Source organism: Drosophila subobscura, chromosome U, assembly GCF_008121235.1.
Source record: "Drosophila subobscura isolate 14011-0131.10 chromosome U, UCBerk_Dsub_1.0, whole genome shotgun sequence".
Classification (NCBI taxonomy): domain Eukaryota; kingdom Metazoa; phylum Arthropoda; class Insecta; order Diptera; family Drosophilidae; genus Drosophila; species Drosophila subobscura.
The window spans coordinates 894,653-921,974 of record NC_048534.1 but is presented as its reverse complement, the minus strand read 5'-3'; the positions used below and the strand labels follow the sequence as shown (position 1 = coordinate 921,974).

Below are 27,322 nucleotides of genomic sequence, written 5' to 3'. Positions count from 1 at the left end.
TTCAAACTAATTCTAACATTAAATCTTTAAAGAATCCAAGTAACTAAATTTCAGAATGCTACGCTTTGGACGCGCCCTTAATGGTCAATTCCTGAGTCGCCGTAGCTTGGGGGTCACTCAGCAAAGCGAAACGAAGAACGAGGCGGCCGAAGAGCTCAGCGCTGAGATGAAGCAGAAAGAAGCAGTCAATGAAGAGGCGCACTTAAAGGCAGCAATCCCCAAAGAGCAGGAGCTGAAACGAGCATTCTTCAAAGAAAGTGATGTGCAACAAACACTCAAGGAAGTAGCAAAAGAGGAGTCCAAGCCCGAGGAGTGTCACCTGAGCAAACGCTATCTCAAGTTCCGGGAAAAGCTACGTTCGGAGGCGCCTCTGTCATGCCTGCCCAAAGGTGCACCACATCCGGCGCACGAGAAAGATCCCCTGGTGCCGTGGCCCAACAATACCAATCCACATACTGGTGAAATCGGTGGACCGGCGGGACCAGAGCCCACACGCTACGGTGACTGGGAGCGCAAGGGACGCGTCACAGATTTCTAGAAAATTAAATAAAAACGTTCAATTCTCGACACCTCTCCCTCGCTCATTCACTCTCTCTGGCTGGCCTGCTTGGACAACTGTGTGATTTATTAACCGTGTAAAAACAAAAGCACTTAAAAATGTTTAACACTTGAGTATAGCATTTCTGCGGTTACAGTAGCCGCAGGGTGATCAGTGAATCAAGACGAGAATGGTGAAGATCTGATCACCTCCCTGCTTAATCTGTCACCGCATTGCGCTGCATCGGCATCGGCTTCTGCGAAGGCATTACATAAATTTCCATTGTCTTCCATTCCAGGCCTTTTTTCTTTTCTATTGAAAGGGTTCTCAGAATAGACTGCTGCTGGTGGAGCCTACCTTCTTTATTTATGGTTCAGAGGCACAGAATCGTGCCTAAGTTGAAATTATTTGAGGTGGTGTTTTGTCGAGTGGTGGAATCGTTTCGATTCGTTTGAAATTAAGGCGACAGTTTACGTGATTTTTATTAGAAAAACTTCTGTCTGTCCACCATCGTCTTCGTCTTCGTCTTCTTTTTGCCATCTAAATTTGTACCCCGAGTGCGTCTGAGAAAGGGGTTTTAAATGCCATAAATATAAACGCTAAGACGAAAAACATTTTCTGTGGTTTCCACAAAACTTTGTTTGAAAGATTTGCAGCTGTTTTGTTTGTCTGCGTGACATTTTTGTGGTCTTTAGACTGGATACAAATAAAATGATTGAAATGCCAACAAACCAAAAGCTTTACGTAAATATGCGGGAGAGGGGGGCTTGTTGCTTCCGTATAGCATATGTACATATGTATGTATGTATATTTATTTTATTTGTTTAAAAATACAAAGCAAGGAAACCAATTTACCAGTTACTTGGGTAAGAACGCTGATCAGTCGGCCAGCATGCTGCTGTCACTGTTTCCAATGGTTGCAGGCGAGGTAGAAAAATGTTCACTTCATTAAACGATTGCCTTTGTGTCCGAAGGCAGTCTTTTGGTCCTGCTGCTGGTGGGCCTTTGGAGATCGTGGTACTGGATGTGCCTACACCTGGGAGCAGAGGTGACTGCACAGCTTTAGGTGTGGCACTACGGGAGCTTTGGCGATTGCTTTCCACAAACAGCAACGGGTGTATCCTATGCTGCCATTCAGGCAGGGTTGAAAGCAGACCCCGCAAAAGTTGTCCAGGAATGTTTCCGAAGATGGATAGAGGCATATATGGAACCTGCAGACGTTAATCAGTCAGGTTAGGGCCGCAACATACGAATGCCCTTCGCTTCCTTGAGAGTGCAACCAGATGCCAGCTGCATTGTTGATCATCGTCATCAGTCGCGGATGAGCAGCTCGGAGCGAAGACGGAATGTGGTTACCAAACTTCCAGTACAGCCAAAATGACATAAACACTCGCGTCAACCTTGATAAAATATTTAATTTAAAATATTTGGTAGAAATGTATATGGATTTATGGAAAAACTGCCCTGCAACTTGTCTTTGGTTTACCATTTTTCCCATAACGTTTTACTTTGCTGGCTTATTTGGAAGCTATTACTTCCACCCTTGCTTCTTGAAGCCCTCAATTAATTAGCTAATGTGATAAACCATGATTAAGATACGTCTCGGATCATTTCCAGTCAATCTCTTTAGACATTTTCCCTGCACCCCGCATCTCACTACAATCTATTTACATCTTAAATCAAATGCCGATTCGGCAAATCGCCAAGTCAAAGATCAATCACAATCGAACATTTCAAACAGCGACAAAGAAAACTTAACGAAAAAAAAGGGAATAAAAAACATTCGAAGCTCCAGGGAGAAACAAAAGATAAATTCCTGATAAATTCCAGGAAATCCACAAAATGCTTTAATGTACAACAAAACCGAAAAACCAAACGAAATTACAGCTTTCTCAATAGACCCGCGAAGAGACGACTTCCGACCATGCGGATCGATCGAAAGATGGGGAAGGAGCGGAGTGGTGCGGCAGCAGCAGCAATTATTTCGTTAATTTTATTTTTAAACGAAATTAACATGTCTCTGTTGTTGTTTTTAATGTGTTTTTATGATGTGAAAAAGTAAGAAAAACACACGCATAACGCACATATTCCCGAGATAGTTTTACAACCCAAAAAACGTACGGATCGTGGCCGATCCGATCCGATCGGATCCTCCTGCTGAGCGGGCTGCGTCGCAAAAGTAGTAGGCGCTGATTGATAGAACAAAGCTAAAATCAAATAAAAACAATACATAAAATTGATGGCAAGCCCGAAAAACCGATTCCCATTCCCATTCCCTCCACGGGATGTGTGTAGCATGCCACATTGCGGTGCAAGATCAAAGACCTCCCCTCGATCTGTAATGACAGCTTTGATCATTGTTTTGTCTTTGATTTTTTCCGGTTGGATTGCCTTTTCTCTCGCACTCTTTCTATTTTTTTTTTTTTATCTTTTTGGTCCTATTTGGCCTAATGCATATATAATCATCTGAGATCAGTCTTGTTGCCTCCTCGCCTGTTGGCCTGGCATCGCGATCATATCGAGAGTACTTGGAAATTTGTAAAAATGGGTGGGAATGAGGACTGTTTACGATAAATTTCGCGCCTACTTGAGAGATTTTGAAGATCGTTTGCCCAAAAAAAAAGTGAAACTAATTATCTAACAACCAGGGCTTACATACGAAACAATCCATCAAAAAGGCCTCTCGATACCCAAAAGGAAATGGTTCATACCTCAAAATATACTTCAAATGTTGAATAATAAATATTTTAAATATATTTCGTAATTTATTCTCCGGAGTCGAGACAACTCACTCTGATCGCAAAGCGCTCAAGCCCTAGCTATTCAACATAAATTGATTAACAAATCGATTCACATCAAATTTAAATCCAACAAGTTAATCAGTCAGCTTGCATACAAAATTCTCTGAACTTAGCAAATTAAAAGCAAAGGAATAAAGCAGGTGCCGAAGAACTTTTGTTGTCTACCAAAAACACATAAATATATATATTTAACATTCAGGAAAATAGTTTTTCTTAAATTTGGGCCTAGTTGCTTTGTAGAAAGCGTTTTAATGTTGTGTAAATTATTCCTCAAATTCCAATAGAAGTTGTTCCCGGAAAGTAATTTTAAGATTATGTTATGTCATGGGCAAATAATATTTCACACAGCACAGAAAATTCCACAGAGAATCCACAATATATACATATGATCAATTATTATGTTATTGTGTGAACGTGCACTGATTTTGCCAGGCAGGCTTTTGTTCACGTGCAACATATTTTGTCGAGAGCCTCCCACCTCACCTCCATGGATATACCTTACCAGGGGAAGCTCGGAATACCCGTTAATCCACAGAGTGGTTGAATGGTTGTTGGTTGTGTGAGTGGGCGATTGGGCGTCTTATCGATGCGTATAACATATATCATTGACACTTTGACATTGCCGGGGTGGCGAGGTAAGTTGGAAGTCTAGAGAGGCCATGACCAACAAGATTTTAGTACTTTTCAAAATGGCACTTAATCATGGTAGCCTGCCTGGCGCAGGAAAATGCGGAAACTGGCAAAAAGGACACACACACACACACACACACAGACCGAAACACAGCCAAGACGTAATCGCATGTGTTCACGCTTGAAAGGATAACGACGACATGGTCGGGAATTGGTATCGGGAACTCCTGCTGACTTGCACACTCCCTCGTCTGCTTCTCTCCGTCTTTCTATCGACCAAAGCAAAACAAGATTAATGACTTGGCAAGAAGGAACTCTTCTCTGCTGGAGAGAGTGTAACTTGGTTGGCTGCTGGCTGACTGCTGGCTGACTGCTGGCTGCCTGGCTGGCTGCTGCTCCTTTTCTGGCATTCGATAAATTGTTTGCTACTTGGACTGTCATTAGTCGAAAAGTTTGTTTGCCATTGTGTTAAGTGTTATTTGTGTGCTCACGTCCAAGTGTCAGGGCTCTTTGGCATTTCTCTTCTTCCTCGCTCGTTTATAACTTTCCCTTTTTCGCCAAGGATAATCCTATGGCTGTCATAGATGACTCACACCTTCGCTGATGACCTCAACAAAAAAAATTTGTGAAAAATGAATTCAAGTTCAGGAAATATAAAGAAACTGTTTGTTATTGTATGTTGCCCCCTAATGATCGCTGAGTGATTTTGTAGAATTCCACTAGATTTATTGTCTTTGGAATGTCAGCGCAAATATATGGTTTCTTAACGGATGACACTGGCTGGTTATTTACCATGTGAATGTTGGGAATGTCTGGGGCATTAGGGGGAAACTAATGTGGGAAGTAATTGTTGTCATGTAGAATTGTGCAGAAGCTCGAAATCTTTGCACCCAGAATTATAGAGAACAACAGAGTACAGGTTAGGGAGTGACACATTAAATTTTGTTTTTATACCCGATACTCGAAGAGTAAATAGGGTATATTGTATTTGTGCGAATAACGGTTGTGTGTAACGCACAGAAGGAAACGTTTCCGACCCCATAAAGTATATATATTCTTGATCAGCATCAAAAGCCGAGTCGATAGAGCCATGTCTGTCTGTCCGTCCGTCCGTCTGTCCGTCTGACCATATATATCTTGTTTGTCGGCTAATTCTCAGAGACTATAAGAGCTAGAGCCACCAAAATTTGGCTCCAGACTGCTGTATGCTCACACTGAAACCAGTGTATTTCAAAAATTAGCCCAGCTCCCTTCCACCCGCAAAAATGCGAAAATTTTGAAGATAAAAGAAATCTAGGAACGCCATTCTGTAGGGAATGACCATATCTATCAGATCACTTAATTGGATCATTATTATAGCCACAATGAAGATATTAACTTGCAGTGGCTAAACCCACCCCGTCCAGCAGATTTTGTTATTTTTTTCACATTCTCTCATTCACACTCTGCTTCTGCAGTGTGCGGCCTCTACCTCTCGCGTTCCTCTGCCTCTGCCGGGACTCTGAAGTGTGTGGCTGTAGGAAAGGGGGGCAAGCTAAAGGAGCCTGTTGGCGTGAGAAGTGTTGTAGATGTAGATGACAGGTGAAGAAAATATGTAAAATTTGACAAAAAACCGCTAAGGTACAGATGTAGTACTAAGTACCGGGTATAAAAGTTGTGACGCCTAAGATGCGTCACACATGTCCCTTCTCGATTTTATTGAAATATTTCATCCAGTCAATACCTTAAATTGGCTTACCCAAAACTAAATTGGAATACATTTTTAAAGCCACATATATGTAGATGGTGTTAGTGGAAGGTGGTAAATTATCTGAATTTTTCCCAGCCATTCACAAACAAAAATTTGCAATAAATTCATTAGCAAAGGAGAAAAACATAAGCAGGAAGCTGAGAGCTGGCAATGGCCGCCGAAACATACAACAATTTACAACCTAAATCAAATGCAGTTGAATGACCAGCACAGACGCCATAAATCACTAGAGGGCCAGTGTACCAGTTGAGACGACCAGTTGCCACCATCCAATATTTTGGAGAGGAAAGCAAACCAGCCAAAAGGAGAAAAACAACCACGCAGAGGGCAGAGTAGCGGGAGAAAAGGGGAGGGAGAAAAGGAAAAAGATTTCGAGAAAGGGAAAAATGCAATATGTTATCAAATAAAAATGTAACAAGCGACGACAGAGAACAGCGAAACCCGGAACCCTGAAAACCCTCGAAATTATAACCCCACAAGCAGTACCCGAAAATAAGGAGAGAAATGTGTGGCACAAATTTATTAGAAACCCTAACTAACGAGCAATATCCTTAGTGGATGTATGGCATGGGACGATAGCAATGGAGTGGGAGAATGAAGGATGAATGCTATGGATGGAATGAAAATCCAAGTGATGTGTCAAATGTTAAGACATTACAAAGCACTAAAAGGCACAAGAACAAACCCAAAGCGCTGAGGGAAGAAGGAACACGCCGGAGCAACAGAAAAACAAATCGAACGTGTGCCCAATGCCATCAATCTTTTGTTTTTATTGCTAGACGCTGTCCCTGTGCCCGCTCAAGGTCCCTGTCGAGTATTTCCTACGAAACGAAGGTATGGGAGGGTCTGCGACTTTGGACCATGTGTGCGACAGGACTCGGGTATGTGTGTGTGTGAACGACATTAACTCGACAGGATAACAAATCTGTTAAATGTGACAAACGAGAGTCGGGTGTACCATGGATCGACTTTAACAGCGAAAAAGGCAGAGCCCAGAGTCAAGTTCTGACAGGGAAAAACCTTCACCGTGTCGCAATCTCATGTCCTGTGGTGTTTCTATTGACCTTTCTCCCTGCTGCGCATCCCCTTGGTTATTTTTATAGTAGTGTGGGAGGACAAGCAGCCAGCCCTGTCAATGCCTAACGATGATTTCATGGTGGTCAAAACGCAATAAATTTTTATTGTCACCTATTATTGAACGACACACATAGGCGAAGAAGTCTGAATTGAAGACCGAACTGCAATTTCCTGTAACTTTCGCGTCCGCCCACTCATTTTGTATGCAAGTCACAAAAGGTCCCTAATGCTGTCTCCTGGTCTTGATCTTGATCTTGGTTTGCTCTGCAGCTCTGCAACAAAGGATATCCCACTGTGCGTCTGACAGTTTTATTAACTTGTTGGCTTAGTTTCGAAGTAGATGTAAGCAGGCAGCCTAGCCTGCTTCCAGAGTAAGAAAGTCACAGGCTTTTATGGACAAGATTTTCGGATGTGTTAAATGTGTGTTCATAATTCCTTAATATTATAATAAATTTTAAGCTTTGCAAAATAGTCCAGCGCTCTCGATGACAAAAAAAAACTCCCCAAGAAAAAACCCATAAATATGATAATTAGTTTTATCAACGCCTACTAAAATCCACCTTGACTAATCTCATCCCTCCGAATGCCAGACAACACCAATTAATAATACAAAAATATAATATGTATTTATGACACAATTTCCAGACAAAAACTTTTATTCGGTTAATCCCCGAAAACCCAAAGTGTTTTTCCTAGGCAGACTAATTTATTTCAACATTTTTCACACTAAATGCCATAATTTATGTTGGCGGCGGCATTTTCATTTTCATTTCCATTCCCTCTCGCATTTTAATTCTTTTCGAATTTACTGTATGGATGCCCCCACCCATAAGCAATATAAAATCTCCACACAGTCTCACTAAGCTCAGCTGCCTACCATAGTCCCCACAAAGATTATATTTTTCTTTTTGACTTCTGGGAAATACTTACCAACCGCCTTCATATTTTCTAAATATTCCCTGGCCTGGCGCTATTTTTGTCTGAAAGGAAAACTCTTTTGAGAATACAATTTACAACCGAAAACTTAACTCCAACTCAACTCGGAGATGGTCGTGGGTCATCGCGTGGCAGCAAATAAACATGAAACAGAACATTTCAAAAATATGATAGTTTTCATTTTAAACGGAATTTGTTTTTAGTATATTTATTTTCGTGCCAAGAGTTGACAGAGTTGTGGTAGTTCTTTTTGGGAAGGTAATCCCTATACCATTTGGAAATTCTGTACAAGCAAACAAAATAGTACGAATGTTTAAGTTAATCATAAATCAATTAATATTGCCACCTCTGAGTTTTCGCTGCTTAAACAGGTACTTAAAACATCTGAATTTTGGATCATAATTTAGACTAAATTTGATTTTACATTTGTGTAAATTTGTATCGACTTTATTATGCTGGCATAAATACTTCTGATTTTTTAACAATATGCCTCAAAAATGTCCAACAAACGTTCCTACCACTGATTTTTATTATACCCGGTACTCGAAGAGTAAATAGGGTATGTTGTATTTGTGCACAAAGTGAATGTATGTAACGCACAGAAGGAAACGTCTCCGACCCCATAAAGTATATATATTCTTGATCAGCATCAATAGCCGAGTCGATTGAGCCATGTCTGTCTGTCCGTCCGTCTGTCCGTCTGTCCGTCCGTCTTGTTGAGCGCCTGGATCTCAGAGACCATAAAAGCTAGAGCCACCAAATTTTGCATCCATACTTCTGTATGCTCACACTGTTACAAGTGTATTTCAAAAATTAGCCACGCCTCCTTCCGCCCCCGAAAAAGGGCGAAAACCTCCCAAATCTATAATTTTGAAGATAAAAGAAAACTAACGAGAAGGGACGTGTGAGACGCTTCTTACGCGTCACAACTTTTATACCCGGCACTCAGTACTACATCTGCAACTTAGCGGTTATTTGTCAAATTTTACATTTTTTCTTCATCTGTCATCTACATCAACAACACTGCTCACGCCAACACGCTCCTTTAGCTTGCCACCCTTCCCTAGAAACACACACTGCAGAGTCGCGGCAGAGTCAGCGGCAGAGGCAGCGGCAGAGGCAGAGGCAGTGACGTGTCAGGGGCCAGACCATAAACAGCGCGAAGCAGAGTGTGAATGCTGCGGGACGGGGTGGGTTTGGCTACTGCAAATTAATTTCTTCATTGTGGCTATAATAATGATCCAATCGTATCCCAATTTGGTGATCTGATAGATATGGTCGTTCCCTACGGAATGGCGTTTTTAGTTTTCTGCTATCTTCAAAATTTTGGGAGGTTTTCGCCCTTTTGCGGAGCCGGAAGGGGGAGTGGCTCATTTTTGAAATACACTTGTAACAGTGTGAGCATACAGAAGTCTGGATGCAAAATTTTGGTGGCTCTAGCTCTTATAGTCTCTGAGTACTAGGCGCTCATCAGGACGGACAGACGGACAGACAGACAGACAGACAGAGACTCGGCTATTGATGCTGATCAAGAATATATATACTTTATGGGGTCGGAAACGTTTCCTTCTGTGCGTTACATACAACCGTTATGTGCACAAATACAATATACCCTATTTACTCTTCGAGTACCGGGTATAAAAACGCCGTTCCGTAGGGAATGACCAGATCACCAAACTGGGATCCGATTGGATCATTATTATAGCCACAATGAAGAAATTAATTTGCAGTGGCTAAACCCACCCCGTCCCGCAGCTTATATTTGTTTTTTACACATTCTCTCATTCACACTCTGCTTCGCGCAGTTTGTGGCCTCTGCCTCTGACACGTCTCTGCTTCTGCAGTGTGTTGCTCTAGGGAAGGGTGGCGAGCTGAAGGAGCGTGTTGGCGTAGTGTTGTTGATGTAGATGACAGATGAAGAAAAAATGTAAAATTTGACAAATAACCGCTAAGTTGCAGATGTAGTACTGAGTGCCGGATATAAAAGTTGAGACGCGTAAGAAGCGTCTCGCACGTCCCTTCTCGTTTTGGTTTCGTTTCCTGCTGAAATTACAAATATTCACGTACATATGTATATGTATGTATATGACACCATAATTTGATTCGAATGTGCAATATGTTTTTCACCAGCGAGACAGAGAGTGTTTTTGTGGAAATGGTTTTCCGCTAAGCCGGAAGTTTTTCCCACCCCGTGCTCCCAAAGAAAATGCAATTGTTTATCTAGCATGCCCACGCCCCGAAAGGGATAAGTGCATGTGTTAGGGGGGAGAAAATCGGAACCCAGATGATAATTCTGATGGCTGAAATGGAATGGGATATTTTTGGCTTGATTCCCTTAATATATTGTAGCGCTTTGCGGAATGATTTGTGTGACACTTTGAATGGGTGGAGCAAAGCAAAAGCAAAAGGCAAAGAGGACTCTTTGAATGTTGTTAAATTTTATGAAACTTGCTCATTAATTGTTCCTACATACTTGGAGTGAGTACCAAAGGACAATATGGAAATTGACTTCTATTGTCATTTTTATTGCCTTAACTAATGGTTTTTTGCTTGTCATAGTGAATTATTGGGCAAATACACACCGAGAAAAAGAGACAGAGAGAGGAATACAGCAGGGTAGAGGTTCCATGGACACGCTTACAATGTGAGGGTGTCGGCTGCAGCGGTCACGGATAACGGCTGCCAGTGGACAAGGGACAAAGGACAAAGGAAAGTCATACACAGAGAGAGACCCTCTCTCCCTCTGTCAGCAGAAGTCAAACGAATTTATAATTTATTGACCACACACACACATACATATGCTTGCAGCTTGAGCGTAAGAGGCAAAGATGCACGTAGCCGGAGCATCCTCTCTGGGATTTGCTCTGGACACTGGACAATCCATTATTGCTCTCATATGGTTGCCAGTTTGTCAGCAGTCGCCGTCTCCAGTGTCTATGCCTCTGTATGTGTCTGTGGCCTGTTGCTGCAACGACAGCGACAGATGTATTTTATTTTCCAAAAACAGGAGGCTTTGCCAAAGGGCAAGAACGAGGGCCTCAGTCACAAGCAGGCCCATGAATAATGTCAACAATTTATTATGATCTCAACATATCAAATGCTCGACTTGAAAGAGATTGTCAAAGAGGATATGCCTCGGATATTAAATGGTGGTATATTTGTTTTTGTATTAGAGGGCATATTCACATGTATTTGAAAATAGGAGAGATTTAGCAAATTCTCTTTAGATGATCTTTATAATTAAATAAAAAAAAGTCACCAATCATTAATTTTATTTGGTTCTGGAGATGATTATTTAATCTTTTATTATATTATCTATAATTATTCAAATGCACTTGTGTCCTCAGGTATTGCAAACAACTTTAGAAATGATCCAATTTCCCAATATTACTCACTATTTCCTTCATTTATTTCTTCTTCAAATCCAACATATAAATTTCACCACCTATTCCTCTAACTGAACTCTTTTTCAACTCAAAATTTCTTTGAACACATAAACCCAATCACGATGGGTCAAATCACTCATTTGCATGAGCTGCATACAAATATTTCAATCATAGCCCAAGATATTAAATAAAAGCGTGGACAGGAAACTAGCTATCTAGTTGGATCTAGCTTTTATAGTCTCTGAGATCCAGGCGCTCAATAAGACGGACAGACGGACGGACGGACAGTCGGACGTACAGACAGACGGACGGAGAGAAAGACATGGCTATATCGACTCGGCTATTGATGCTGATCATGAATAAATATACTTTATGGGGTCGGAAACGTTTCCTTCTCTGCGTTACATACATACATACATTACATACATATAATATAAATTTCTTAGGGAAGGAGCATATCTATCAGATCACAGAATTGGGTTCAGATTGGATCATTATTATTGCCAGAATGAAAAATTAATTTGCATTGGCTACCCCCATCCCGTCCAGCAGCTTTTTTTATTTTTTGTACATTCTCTTATTAAATCTACATCGAGCAGTGTGCGGCTCTGGGAGAGGGGGCGTGCTTACAGAGCGTGTTGGTGTGAGAAGTGATTTAGATGTACATAGATGACAGATATAGAAAAAATTGAAAATGTAAAACTTGAAAGAAACCACTAAGGTACGGATGTACTACTGAGTACCGGGTATAAAAGATGTGGCGCGTAAGAAGCGTCTCACACGTCCCTTCTCGTTTTATATGTATTTCTTTAAAATTTTTATCTTTTTGACTCTTTTCGAAATTGTCGCATAAACAAATCAAACGTAATCAAACTCTGCCCATAAATAATCCAAAAAGAATCCACACACACACATCCACACCCACGCGACGACACACGACAAAGTACAACAGAGAATAAGTAAACTCAAGAACATAAAAATTGTGTCATAATAATAAATTTATTTAGAATGTGTATTCCCTTTTCGGTGGCTTCCTGGTGTGCGCGTGGGTACTACACGTGGAGATAGTTCGTTTTTGGATTTTTTTATGATATATTTTATGGGCTTTAATTGTAATTACGTACAAATTTGTGTGCGTTTATACATTTTATGAGTTGCTGTTGAGCTGCTGCACGTTTTCATGAAGCCATAAAAAAATATGAAACGACACTGAACAAAATTCCAAAAGGAAGAAGATAACGCAGACACGTAGAGGGGCAAGTCGAAATTGAAATGACGGGAAAGGTGAAAAAGAGACCTTTCGTTTGGGTCTTTGTCTGGCGCCGAGGCTGCATACATATAATTATTAATAAAAATTATGCCACGCAGCGGCTACTCCTACCAATAATTACATGCAATTTTCGTGGAAATTCAGAGCACTTGGCGGCGCCCTCCAGCTCCCTTCGACGCACACTACGTGGCATAATTAAAATGAAAATGCACTCGGGGCGCGGAGCAGAGCAGAGGCACTGCACACGCTTCCCTGACTGATTTAATAAATGGTAATGTGTTTAATGCTTTTTTATGACAATTAGTAGTTGTAATTTCTGGAAATCATAACCATGCACGAGTGGTGGCGCACGTTAATGACTCAACTGGGGGTTCGCATTGAGATTACCAGAGTGAAGCCGTTGTGGTGTCTGCTTTAAGCATTTCCTTCGCAATGCAGCAAGGAAAATTAAAAAAAGTACACATAGGATAGATGGGAGAGATGCGATGGATACACAACCATGTTGCATACTGAAAGAGGAGGTACACGGAACAACAATGTTGAATATATACAATGTTGCAAGATGTAACAAGATAAGACATCATTTACCCTTCTAAAGAAACAATTGAATAAATTGAGTCAGCTCTAGCTGCGCTGTTGAAAAAGTGTTGAAAGCTGGATAGTGGATGGATCAGAACAAACTGTGTTAGTCAACAAACTGCACACAAATTACATAACAAACACAGTTTTGGTAAGCGTTAGGTACATAATTATAAATTTTTCGAATCTGAAGTAGAAGATTCTACATAGGCGATAATTTATAAAACGAAAACTACTGAAATTAAGAGATACTGTTTTTAATGTTTTTACCACAGTTCAATGTAGCATAAGCCTATAACAAAGTGTTAACTGCTGAGAACTTTTAAGTTGAATTCATCTGCCTATCCACACCATTTACCAGCTTACATAAATGCAATTTCTATCTACAACAACATAAACGAGATGGGACGTGTGAGACGCTTCTTACGCGTCACAACTTTTATACCCGGCACTCAGTACTACATCTGCAACTTAGCGGTTATTTGTCAAATTTTACATTTTTTCTTCATCTGTCATCTACATCTACAGCGCTTCTCACACCAACACGCTCCTTTAGCTCGCCACCCTCCCCTAGAAACACACACTGCAGAGTCAGGGCAGAGTCGCTGCAGAGGCAGGGGCAGAGACGTGTCAGGGGCAGAGGCCATAAACTGCGCGTAGCAGAGTGTGAATAAGAGAATGTGCAAAAAACAAATATAAGCTGCGGGCGGGGTGGGTTTAGCCAGTGCAAATTAGTTTCTTCATTGGGGCCATAATAATGCTCCAATCGGATCCCAATTTGGTGATCTGATAGATATGGTCATTCCCTGCGGAATGGGGGCGTGGCTCATTTTTGAAATACACTGGTTTCAGTAAGAGTATACAGCAGTCTGGATGCAAAATGTGGTGGCTCTATCTCTTATAGTCTCTGAGAACTAGCCGACAAACAAGACGGACAGACAGACATGGCTCTATCGACTCGGCTATTGATGCTGATCAAGAATATATATACTTTATGGTGTCGGAAACGTTTCCTTCTGTGCGTTACGTACAACCGTTATTCGCACAAATACAATATAGCCTATTTACTCTTTTGAGTACCGGGTATAAATTAACGATAATTTAAACCATACACAACTTATACACCCCATTATCTAGCAATTCTGTAGGAGACTTTGCCACAATGGCTGGCAGCTGGTAAATTGCAAATAGCTTGATGTGTCGATCGCACATCAAGAGCTAAGCAGGCCTGTACTCACAGGCTCAGACACCAGCTGGGTGTAAGCCTTCCTAGAGCTCGTTCATTTACGAGTACCTGGACCGGGATTGGGCTGGGGTCTTTTGCTATGCTCGCTATTCGATTCAGATAATTACAAAATCCGCTTAACCTCAAACGTTGTGTAATTCAGCGTACCCACCGGTCGGTGGGTCGGTCCACACATAACTGTAGCAAGTCTCTAATTGTCTGTCAGCAATGCGGGGTGTTAGGGAGAAGGTAGAACCTAAATGTGTCTGGTAAAGAAAGCGGCATGCTAAGTACTTAGTAAAATATCCCAACCATTGCAGGAACTAAGCCGCCAACAAGGTTCCCCTACTCGTTCTCTCTCTCCTTCTCGTTTTCTCTTTGTGGCAATGTCGTCGCCTTTTTGCCTAACGCGTTCATTAGCGGAAAATCTACCTCAAAGTGTCTGCGCTGTTGTGGAAAAACGCCAGCGAAGCGATTCTACCAAGGCGGCATCGGCCTATGGAGAACAGATGGGTAGCCCGGCCCCCTCCTCTACGGTAGCTCCTACCTCTACGATGCAATGCGAATGCGATGCGATACGATACTTCCCCTCAATGTAAGTCTGTCGGTTGAACGTGTGCTGAGTGGTTAAATACTTAATGCGGTTGACTGAATTTTAGCGCATACTTATTCACTTACTTAACCCGAAAACAAAATTAAACCCAACCATCCACGGCAGGCAGACACACACGAGAAAGATGGGGAGGAAAAAAGACATGTGGAAGCAAGCCTGGGTAAGCTGACAGCGACACCAACCAGAAGTCCTTCGCCTCGTATGCCACACATTCTATTGGGCGGTACCATGGCCCTCCTCGAAATGAACAAAAAAATAGGAGAAAAAAAAATACTGATACTGTGGCACTTCCTAAGCGCATCCTACTTTTGTCACATGCGCTTCACTGACCGGTCAAGTTCCCTTCCGTTCCGTTTGGTTTGCTTTTTGTCGCCGGTTTGCTCCTCTGTCTCTCTCTCTCTCTCTCTCTCTCTCTCTGTGGTCGTCACACCCAATTCTGGGACCTGTTTATTTAGTAGTTACCACGTCCTGTTGCATTCCACGCCCGTAGGTCAGGGCAAATGATTTCACACTCATGTTGTTGAGGTAACTCGTTTGGAGTTATTTTAAGTAAGGGTATGGATAAGGGTTTGTTTTACAGATAAACATATTTTAGAGTAAATACAATGGATTTTTCATGATTGCCATATCAAATGATGAACTAAATTATAAGTACAATCTGTTTTAAAAACAATAAAAATAACATTTCAGTGTCTGAAAAGTTTATAGAGAATTAACATTCGTTTTCCTTCAAGAGTATCCACTATCCGCCTATAGGTAAAACGACTTTTAAATTTCCACGACATCATCGCTTGACATTGGCAAGGTGTAAAAAGGTTTGTTCTTGTTTTGTTTTTTTATTTTTATTTTTTAATCGCCCTACTCTCCGAGGGAAAAGCAGTAATCATATTGTACATACATATGTATACATACATATGTATGTATATATTCGTCGCTGCAACCGACAATTAGCCAACGTGTGGTTTTCGACAGCTGCCAGAAACTGTTTCACGTGAGACAGACCCAACCAATCCGTCCAGCCGTATCCTTCCCATAGTTAAGCCACAGCCGCAGACAGACGGTAACCTAATTGACTTTTAATTGAAGGTTTGTAACTATTACCCACCGGCTTACAAGTCTGAATATCTCCTTGAGAAAGTTGATAAATTGCATATTCGCCTGATGCGAAAGTATTGGTGGTAAATTATAGACTGTAGCCGGCTGCAGATCTTCTCTAATAATGCCTATGGCTTCTTTGCAACCCCATAGGCGGATTAGGTTTAGTTCTGTATGTACTAAGTATCCAGATGCAATGTAACTAGCGCTAAGCTAAAACCCCACAAGTACTCACACAAAAATCTATGGATCTAGAGGACACTCGGACCGAAACCAAGCACACAATCGATTTCAGTGAACTTTGAAAATCGATGAGCAGACAGAGAAACCCTTGGTAATCTTAATCCTCTAAAGTAAGGGAAATATTTGGCTCACAAGGTAATCTAATATTATTGTTCTATGGGACATAATTAATGGCTGTACCTTCACAAAAATAATTTCGGGCTAACAATGCAAGCACACACATTCCAGAAAATACAACAAATGTGTAGATCGGCTTAATTATCATCAATTTGAAGCAATTAAAATGTCTGCCCATGCCTGTGGAGGCGTCTATAACCCCTGTAAGCCCTATCCGACTTGTAAAACAAGCCACACAGCACGACGGAAACGATGGAAACAACGACGACGACAGCTGAACAGATAACAACATTGTCGATGGGGAATTGGTTTTGGGTTTGGGGTTGGCGTTGGGTTCTGCCACAGCAACAGAAAGACAACTCAACGACGCTTAATTAATATAAATACAAATGGTTAGAGAGCTGCCAAGACATACAGAGAGAGAGAGAAAGAGAGAGAGAGAGAGAGAGAGAGATAGAGAGAGAGAGAGAGAGAGCAGGAGGCGCACTTGGAGCTCGAGATATAGGAGTGGGTTGAAGTGGAGTGGCGTTGGAGGCGCCAAAGTACGTTGACAATTACTTATAGGATTTTGTGTATGCTCGGGCTGTTTCGGGCTTGTCTAGATGTGAGGTGGCAAGTGCGACGCTTGGGGGCGCCAAGAAAATGAAAATTTCCATAGTCTTGTGGCTCGTTGGTGCTGCACAGCAATTTCCATAAGTAGCTGTGCCAGGTAAACAGACAAAGAAACGTACAATCTCTACAATAATCCATCCCTCTCCCTTTTACCAACACCAACTGCATATATAATTAGTTAAGCGTTGCGGCGGTTGGAGTGGGGAGGGGAGGGAAATTAAGATGCATAATTAAGAGACCCAAAACAACCATTTTGTGGTTAAGCATATTAGATTTTATTAACTTCACAGCACACAACTGCTACTCATGTACCCCAACCACCAAAGACATGGTGGGAGATGTGTCTGTGACGGTGGGGTTCACTGTGCGATACAATTACTAAATGATTGTAAAGGAAGAGACGTGTGAAATAAATCATCAAATCACACAAAAAATTCCTTACATTTCATGACTTATACTTTAATTTAAAACGAATGGGACCGCGTCTCAGTCAGTATAGCTGTCTGTACATTATTTTTGTATTTTTTTAATTTCTGCTTATCAAGAATATATATACTTTATTTGGTCGGAAACGTTTTCTTCTTCAAATACAATATACCCTATACACCCTCCGAGTACCGGGTATAAAAAGCGGATGCCCTTTGCCTTTCACTTTAATCGATTTCAAAATGCACGCAACGCAGTCACACATTCCGGTATGTGAGGGAAACGAGCCACAGACTAAAGACCATAAGACCTTAAAAAGGATGCTATTCAATCAAAACAAAAAAGTTGAAAAATAATGAATAAAAGCTCGTAGTGAAAGGCAGCAATAAGCGGCAGGAAATTCACAACAGAAAAACGTGTGCTAGATCGCTGATGACTATCCGGCGCCAATGGAGCAATTTTTATATACATATTTGAAGCAACCAAACGAGACAGTAAAAAGAACAAGCAAAACAGTTAACCCCTCGAAATAAAACGGGAAGGGTCGTGTGAGACGCTTCTTACGCGTCACAACTTTTAAACTCGGTACTCAGTAGGACATCAGTACCTTAGTGGTTTTTTTCCAATTTTAAATTTTTTCTACATATGGCATCTTCACGACCATCTACATCACGACCTTTTAGCATTCGGAAACCTTTCCTTCTGTGCTTTACATATGTACATCCTCTTTTCCCCACAAATACAATATACCCTGTTTACTCTTTGAGTACCGTTTATAAAAATACCTCCAAAATGTATAATTTTCACTTCCGTTGCCATGGAGTACGGAGGGCCTCGCTCAGCTCTCGTTCTGATTCATGGAATATATCGTTTGCATAGAAATCCAGTGGCAACCGTTGCCTTTGAAGTGGGTTTCGGGGCGATTCGAGTCTCGTTTCGTTGTCTGCCAATTTGGCACGTAATTTAATATTAATTTGTTAAACTTCATTCGAGGCGCCTTCCACAGTCGCCAGACTGAAATAAAATATGGAAAGCAAAAAGGAGAACAAACGAGGAGCGACGTGTGAGACGCTTCTGACGCCTCACACCGCCTTTATACGCCTTTATACCCGGTACTCAGTAGTACATCTGAACCTTAGTGATTTTATTCCACATTTTACATTTTGAAATTTTGAAATACACTTGTAACAGTGTGAGCATACAGTACGGCTCTAGCTCTTATAGTCTCTGAGTACTAGGCGCTCATAAGAACGGACAGACGGACAGACGGACGGACGGACGGACGGACAGACAGACATGGCTCTATCGACTCGGCTTTTGATGCTGATCAAGAATATATATACTTTATGGGGTCGGAAACGTTTCCTTCTGTGCGTTACATACAACTGTTATTCGCACAAATACAATATACCCTATTTACTCTTCGAGTAACGGGTATAAAAAGATTCATTGGTAGAAAAGATTACAGCACACCGTTCGGTTCGCTCGTTAGTCGGCTTAAACGTTTTCATTGTTATGCGTCTTGGAAACGCCTTCCCAGGGAGCAGGGTAGAAGACTATGGAGTCTGTTCAGTCTTGTGGACTCCACGAAGTCTAAAACTGGTCGCATCGCCTCCTTTTATGTTTGCTCGATATAATTACGTAGCTGTCGGCTGTTATGGCGGCGCTGCGCATACTCAGTGTCGGCCTGTGGATCTCTCTCTGCCTGAAATCATCATCATCGGCCAGCCAACTGATTGTTATGTATTTTGATAAGTTTCAACCGAAATCAGCGCCCTAATAGCAACGCCCCGCATGCGAAATGCCAAAGGTTCGGCCTACTTCTTGGGCCTTCGCTTATAATAATTGAGCAGCATTCGACACGTGATTATACGGGGAATTTTTGTCGTGAGATTCGGTTTACTACTACTCATTGGGGCGTTGGGCACCCATGGGCACCGCGCCCATGGGCGAAGGCGGATCAGTGGAAATGGAAAGGCAACGAAACAATGGTGGGCGCGTCTCATCCATCAGGTTTATAGCGTTAAGGTTATGATGATGTTGTGATTATGCGCTCTCGGACTGTGTCTTGGTTAAACGCCACACGAAAAGGGCTTTCAGGGAATGAATTATGGTGGCATCCGATGAGTGAAGATCTGCAGTTTTGGGTTTGAATCACTTTCAAGTAAAATATGGATTGAAAATGTTTTTAATAAAAGATATAAAAGATTTTAAGAAATAAAATAACCCAAAGCATAAGTCAAAGCTGGATATACAGTGGGGAGCACTGGTGAGTACATGCTCACAATAACTGACTTTCGTCGCCCATAACTTCTAAACGCATAATGCAAACTTAACCAATTTTTTTGCATCAATCACTTTTTCAATCACCACAAATAGGCAATAACATAAAAAAAACCAATGTAAAGCGTTTGTTCGTTCTCTTTTGTAGTGACCAGACGTGTTTTTGTTTTGCGCTCCGTATTTTCCTTTCTTTTTTGGATAAACCGGGTTTTTTTCAAAATATCTCTTCTAATAATTACTGAATAACTTGCCACTTTTCTTACATATCCTAATACGCGAGTGCATGCCTTTTATTTGTTTAAAATTCATATTTAATCGTATTCATTTGTGCGTCGGTTAGTTGTGTTTTTGTGTTTTTGTGCTTTTTATACCCGGTACTCGAAGAGTAAATAGGGTATATTGTATTTGTGCACAAAGTGAATGTATGTAACGCACAGAAGGAAACGTCTCCGACCCCATAAAGTATATATATTCTTGATCAGCATCAATAGCCGAGTCGATTGAGCCATGTCTGTCTGTCCGTCCGTCTGTCCGTCTGTCCGTCCGTCTTGTTGAGCGCCTGGATCTCAGAGACCATAAAAGCTAGAGCCACCAAATTTTGCATCCATACTTCTGTGTGCTCACACTGTTACAAGTGTATTTCAAAAAAGAGCCACGCCCCCTTCCGCCTCCGCAAGGGCGAAAACCTCCCAAATCTACAATTTTGAAGATTTTGAAACTAAAAACGCCATTCCGTAGTTAATGACCATATCTATCAGATCACCAAATTGGGATCCAATTGGATCATTATTATAGCCACAATGAAGAAATTAATTTTCAGTGGCCAAACCCACCCCGTCCCGCAGCTTATAGCAGCACACTGGCCGTCTGCCGCTGGCTCTTCCTCTGCCGTGAGTCTGCAGTGTGTGGGTCTAGGGAAGGGGGGCGAGCTAAAGGAGCGTGTTGGTGTGAGAAGTGTTGGGTGTGAGAAGTGTTGTAGATGTAGATGACAGATGAAGAAAAAATTTAAAATTTGACAAATAACCGCTAATGTACAGATGTAGTACTGAGTGCCGGGTATAAAAGTTGTGACGCGTAAGCAGCGTCTCACACGTCCCTTCTCGTTTCTTTTTTGTAAGTACGCCCTCACTATTAGCCGCTCTCTATTGTAGTTGCGCTTCCACTCTCTAGCTCGAGTAACTGTTCTCCCTCTCTCGCTCTCAATACTTTCTGTGCAGCATGAAGAAACTATAGTTGCTTCCATCATGAAGAAACTATAACGAGGTCTCGTCGGCAAAATTAAGAAATTCGTGCGAGTGAAAAGTGCGAGTGAAAAGGCTCTCGCTGTAACTTTCCGCATTGACAAGCAAACGAACACTGACAGTAAGAAAAAGCAGCGAGTAACTCTGCCACCGACGAGGCCTCCTTATGTAGTTTCTTTATGACTTCCATGAAGCAACCATAAAGAGTTTGTGCAGTTTATGCTGCAAGGTCGCGAAAGATTTGAAAGTGATTCATGTACCGAAATGTTCAGAGAAGAGCAAATTATTAAAAATTAAATTATAAAACAAACAAAACTCGTGTTTTTTAACATTGCCTTCAAAGGGTTAATCAGCGAGAGCCTTTTCACTCGCACTTTTCACTCGCAAGTTCTGCCTATTTTTGCCGACGAGACCTCCTTTATAGTTGCTTTATGCTTTATGAGTTGCTTCATGCTGTGCAGTAGCGCGCGCTCTAGATGTCGCTGCGTTTGTTCTTCTCTCCTCTCTGCGCTCATCTGTTTTCGATCCCGCTTTAAGCACTGCTTATTTGCATTTGTCGGCACTCTGGTTCCACTGCTATTTGTTTTTTGAGAAAATAATTTTTATTTATTTTTTTTTTTTGTATATATAATATAAATAATAGAAATAATGGAATCCCTGCTTGTGTGTTCCGCTAAGACCTGTAAGAGGCAGATCACCCACGACCAGCCGAACATCCCTTGCTGGCTCTGCGATAACGTAGTGCACGCAAAATGTGTTGGGATCACTGGCTTCGTGGCTGACGCAATTTCAAAGCGTAGTGGTCTGCATTACAGTTGTGAGGCATGTCGGTCTGTCGAGAATGACATGGTCACATTTATGAGGCAGACGCGAAAGGGCTTTAAGGAGCTGACCGTGGGCTTTAAGAAGCAGTACGATCGGCTTCTAGCCATGGAGTCTCAATTCAGCTGTTTTAAACTGCTGAATGAGTCTCCTAGGCGAAAAAAAGTAACTCCTCGTGATCTGCAAGTGCCTGTCCCTCGATCGCTCGCTGCTGATCAACTGTCTCCGTCCACTCCGATAGTGCAGCAGCTAATTTCGTTTGCCACTCCAAGGGCAACGACAGCTGCTGGTTATCAAGTTTCGGCTACCGAATCGACTGTATCGTTAGTACTGTAGCATCCGTGTCTGTCGAGTCCGTTCCAAAGCCCATCCCATCTATTTCGATCCCACCAGTTAATAAACGTCCCGGACCACCGGATATTACCGTCACAGGTATTAGACCTGTGGTGCCAAAACCTCTGGTGGGAATCCCACCAAAGCGGCAAGTTTTTGTCTCTCGGCTTGCCCCTGACCTCACATCTAATGATGTAAGTGCTTTTATACAAAGCAAAATAAATGCCGATGGCTTAAAGGTGGAGAAGATTAATTTCTCTTATGCCAGGGAGATATCCTCTTTCAAGATTGTCGTGTCTCCAACTTATTTCGAGACCATTTGCTCTTCCAAATTTTGGCCAGAGCACCTGGTTGTGAAAGTGTTTAAGGCTAAGAAGAAAAATAGGCCCCCCATATCTCTTCCTAGTAGTGAGGCCAGTGCTCCTTCCCCTCTGCTCATTCCTCCTCTGCTCCATCCACCTCTTCCCACTGCAATTCCTCGCAGTCAAAAAACTAATTTCCCTCTTTGTAGCCTATCAAAATGTTCGCGGCTTACGTAGTAAGCTGAAACCTGTTTAAAGCCAGACATTATTGGTTCCGAAGTTTTGGCAGATCGGTACACAATTTATAGGAATGATCGTTCGTCTCGACGTGGAGGAGGGGTTCTGATGCTCGTATATTCCACCAACTTCGGATGTATTTATATACGATCAGCACTTGTCCGCCTTAAAAACTGTTCTTCCTCGCTATCTGACAAAGACCATTTAATAGTTCTTGGGGATTTCAACCTGCCATTTACTTTTTGGTCTTCGGTTAACGAGTCAAATAACCTTGTGCCCATGCCACGACATGATTTTATTGATGGCTTATTAGACCTATCCCTGTCTCAAGTCAACCATGTGAAAAACTCCTTGGGTCGATTGCTTGATCTGTGCTTTGTCTCGGATCCGACCGTAGCGTTGTTAACACGAGCACTCCCGCTCACTATTCCTGAAGACTGCTATCATCCTACTTTCGAATTGTCGGTACATATTGGACTTACTGTATCGGATCGTGCGGGTAGGCTATCTGAACGCGTCCGCTGCTTTCGTAAAGCCGAGTTTACGAAGCCCAATAACTTAATTAGGGATTTTGATTGGTCCGCTCTGTACTCCTGCACTGACGTCATTGAAGGCACAAACATTTCTTACAATGTACTTGACACAATTTTTGACACGTGTGTCCCACTCTCATGTCCGACTAGATCTGCGAAACCTCATTGGTTCACCAAAGAGTTAGCCAGTCTAAAGAACTTAAAATCAAGACCATTTAAAAAATCTCAAGAAGTTGGTTCTCCCTCTTCTCTTTCTAATTACTTAATAGCTCGGTCAAATTTCACTGTTCTTAATGCTCAATGCTATAGGAACTACCTACTTCGATGCAGGATACGTTTTTCACAGGACCCTAAACAGTTCTACAGCTTTGTAAACAGTAAGCGTAGAACGTCCGCACATCCATCCTCGCTATCATTTTTGAATATGTCGGCAAACAATCAGGCAATCGCCGATCTTTTTGCACAAATTTTTCAAACTACCTATTCCCAGGAAAACTACCCAGGCCATATGTATCCATATAGTTTACCAAGGTCTAATGGCATTTTCTGCCCTTTGTTTAATGAAGGCTCCTTACTTCATGAACTTAAATTAGTTAAGCCGGTATTTTCACCGGGCCCTGACGGAGTTCCCGGCTGTGTACTCAGGTACTGTGCCGAGTCTCTGTGCGGACCTTTGCTTAAATTATTCAATCTATCCATCCATTCATCTAGCTTTCCCCCATCTGGAAGGAATCCTTTATAATTCCTCTCCATAAGAAAGGTAGCAAGTCTGACGCCAAAAACTATAGAGGTATATCTAAGTTATCCGCTATTCCTAAAATGTTCGAGAAAATTTTAACTCCACACTTGCAGCATCTCTGCAAATCACTTATATCTCCAGCTCAGCACGGATTTATACGGCGACGCTCAACAACCACTAATCTTTTAGAGTTCAGCTCCTTTGTCATTAAAGGATTCCAAGATAACTTGCAGACGGATGTTATTTACACTGACTTCAGTAAGGCATTCGATTCTGTAAACCATTCTCTTCTTGCACAAAAGCACGACCTTCTAGGGTTTCCGCCCAATCTGTTGAGATGGATTTCTAGCTACCTGTGTTCTAGGTCTCAAAGGGTCCTTTTCAAAAACTCCTTATCTTTAATAAAGCCATGGGTGTGTTAAATAAAGGCATGGGTGTGCTTGGGTTTATAAAGAGGTGGTCAAAGGAATTTGATGAACCCTATATAACGAAGACTCTCTATATCTCGCTTGTTCGGCCGATTTTAGAATACGGGTCATGTGTATAGTGCCCTCAATACAACATACATCAGGACCATATTGAATCAGTACAGAAAAACTTTTTATTATTTGCCCTACGGGGCCTCAACTGGGATGCAACTGTGAGACTGCCATCCTACCGTAGTAGACTTCTTTTAATAAATCTTCCATCCTTAGTTAGTCGTAGAAAAATGCTTGGTGTTATTTTTATGCACAACTTGATCATGTCTGTCTGTTCGTTCGTCTGTCCGTCTGTCCGTCCTTATCATCGCCTAGTACTTAAAGACAATAAGAGATAGGGCAATCAAGTTTTGCATCCAGACTTCTGTATGCTATGGCCACTCGGCGATCTTTAGTTACACTAACATAGTACCCCATAGAAATGATTATTGCGTTCCCAGAGAGAACACAGGCACCCCCTTCGAGGCTATAATCCCCCGCAGAGAGGATTGGCTCGAGGGCACACCTGGCCCAAAGGGGGCCATAAACATCTTTACAGATGGATCCAAACTAGACAACAAAGTTGGCGGTGGAATTTACTCCGGTCAACTAAATATGAGGCATTCATTCCGCCTTCAAGATCACTGCAGTGTCTTCCAAGCGGAAGTCATTGCGATAAATGAGGCGCTGAAATGCCTTCTAGAGACCTCCGTCGCGGCTTCTCACCTAGATATCTATAGTGACAGCCAGGCGGCACTGAAAATCTCTACATGTGATAACAGGGCAACATGTTATTAGCCTAATGTGGGTCCCGGGACACCAGGACATTGAAGGCAGCTGCATAGCAGATGAGTTGGCCAGATCCGGCACTACACTCCCCCCTAATGAAGATGAGGAGGAAATACGTATGCCCATGGTCACTTGCAAGCTCAAAATGAAAGAGTACCATACCCTGCAAACAAACAACAGATGGTCCCAAGATGTCGCATCACCCGACAAATGTTGCAAGACACCTCGAAAAAACGCACCGCTGAACTATGCAAACTCAGCAGACATACATAGATGCAGCGTAGTCATTCGCTCTCTCACAGGGAATTGGCTGATAGGCAACCACGCAAATAGGCTGGGTGCCCCCTATAACGACTTCTGTCGCAGCTGTAGAGACGAGCTGTAGAGGAGGAGACAGTAGAACATCTGTTCTGCTCCTGTCAGGCTCTCAGTAGAAGGAGGCTAAGATATCTAGGCTCACCTTTTCTTAACGACATTTCAGAAATGGCTACTATAGGCCCCAGGAAGATAGCAAACTTTGTGAGAGCATCTAGTGTGCGTCTTTACGCTTAAATAGCGTGTTGTCGTGAGAAGTATTGTAGATGGAGATGACAGATGAAGAAAAAAATCTTAAGCGCAAGCTTTGCGCCGAGCTTACGAAAGAGAGTCGCTGCACTGTTAGCCCATGCAAGCGAGAGCGTGCATAGAATTTGCCCTTGACGTTTGACCGAAATTCCACTCAATTCAGCGAAAGATCATACGATTGTACTGTTAAAGCTCCCAAATATCATCCGATCTTCGAGCTTTATGTTTTGTACAGCCTAATTTAACTTGGATGAGTTTCGCTTGAGTTAATAGCAAAGAGTCGATCAAAGAAAACAGATGCAATTGTGGCAAGCCGTGTATGTGTATATATGTACATATATGTACATATATATGTATGTACGTAACCTACATATGCACATACATATGTACATATAACTTACGCAATCCCGGTGAAATTTTTGTGCAAAGACATATATTCCGAGGAATCTGTGTGGATCGGTGCTAGTACCAAGTGAAAAGAATAATAAACCAAGGTACGTCGGCCGTAGGCTACAAAAAGTGATCAGTGTAATTTATGCGAATTAAGTTTATAGGACAGAGGTCAGAGGTCAGAAGCCGTATCTTTCGTAGCAGCCTAAGTGCATATGTATAAGTGTACATACGAGGTGCTCCACGAGAGGCGTATCACCGAAGTGACCCCCCACACTAAAAGGGATACCCTTCGACCCCCCTTTCCTGACGGAAACGCCGAGCCCCGAAAACCTCTGCATTGGGTCAACCTTAGTGAGGCGTCGCAACCCTTAGGAAGCCCAGCGCGTAAGGGGCGCCTCGGAACCTTCTACCAGCATCAGTGAGAAGACCAATTTGTCGCACTCTTTAGTGCCAATGTAAACGGCAGATAGACATCAAGCCGGAGGTTCCACATTTTAAGCCCGGTGTCCAGAACTAGAACATTGGGCGTGATTTTGACGGACCTGACTACAGAGGAGCCGCCGCCAACAGCAAGACAGATGTCCGGAGTTACGCTGTGCTAACTTACACCTTTTCTGGATTAAGTTTGATTTGTAATTTTTAAGGCCTATTCTCCTGTGGTTCTATATTTAGATTCAAGCATCAGGAATCATGAGTGATTGTGGAAAAGAGTGGGTATGAGACCTTAAAAATCATTAATGGGAACTAGCAAATCGTACTTAAAATAACGCTCGGTGCATTTATTGTTAACAACTTATATTTTTCCTCAGAAACAGACACCTACGTCATCCTTGAGCTCAACGATCACGAAAGGAGTAAGTGTTATTAAAACACCAATAAAACACCTATTACCTACATATGATTCTTAGTCCGTATACATACTACCGCCACCATATATGTATTTATATTCGTAAATTCTTAAAATTCTTAAACCATTATTAAAGTTAAATAAGCATACCTTTTAAGTGGACTAGATCGCCATAAATTGAACTCCTCTGTATGTTAAGAAAATTTCGAAGATATTGAATCATAATAACAGGAAGTCATGGAAATATATCTGAAATCCTTTGTTTTGAAACACATTTATAATATGTTCTAAATTCTAACGTCCGTCCTCAGACAAGCAAGGTCAAAGTGGTAGGATGAAAACTGCCTGATTGTTCTAGGGTCTATACGGTTCGATTTTCCAGTATAGCATAGGTTGGAACGGTAGAGAAGAGGGATTCTCGACGACACCTAAGTTTCCCCGTGATTTGAATAGAGCAGTTGATATCATCATCCCCCTTCCTCA

At 42.0% G+C, this 27,322-nt stretch overlaps 2 protein-coding genes across 2 annotated transcripts in view; both read left to right on the top strand.

Annotated features, from left to right (window-relative positions):
• Positions 1-11: 11 nt before the first annotated feature.
• Positions 12-554, top strand: LOC117900648 (succinate dehydrogenase assembly factor 4, mitochondrial). The gene has a single exon (XM_034811080.1). It carries the CDS (start codon positions 56-58, stop codon positions 536-538), a length of 483 nt encoding a protein of 160 aa, XP_034666971.1. The 5' UTR covers positions 12-55; the 3' UTR covers positions 539-554.
• A 14,024-nt stretch (positions 555-14,578) lies between these two features.
• LOC117901046 (histidine-rich glycoprotein) overlaps positions 14,579-27,322 on the top strand; it is a 34,877-nt gene continuing 22,133 nt past the window's right edge. The window contains exon 1 of the mRNA XM_034811653.1: positions 14,579-14,787. Within this exon, the coding sequence (XP_034667544.1) occupies positions 14,579-14,787 (209 nt within the window). The remainder of the gene's footprint in view (positions 14,788-27,322) is intronic.

Excerpts from the sequence above, each read along its gene's own strand:
- LOC117900648 (XM_034811080.1), top strand. The coding sequence starts at position 56 with ATGCTACGCTTTGGACGCGCCCTTAATGGTCAATTCCTGAGTCGCCGT.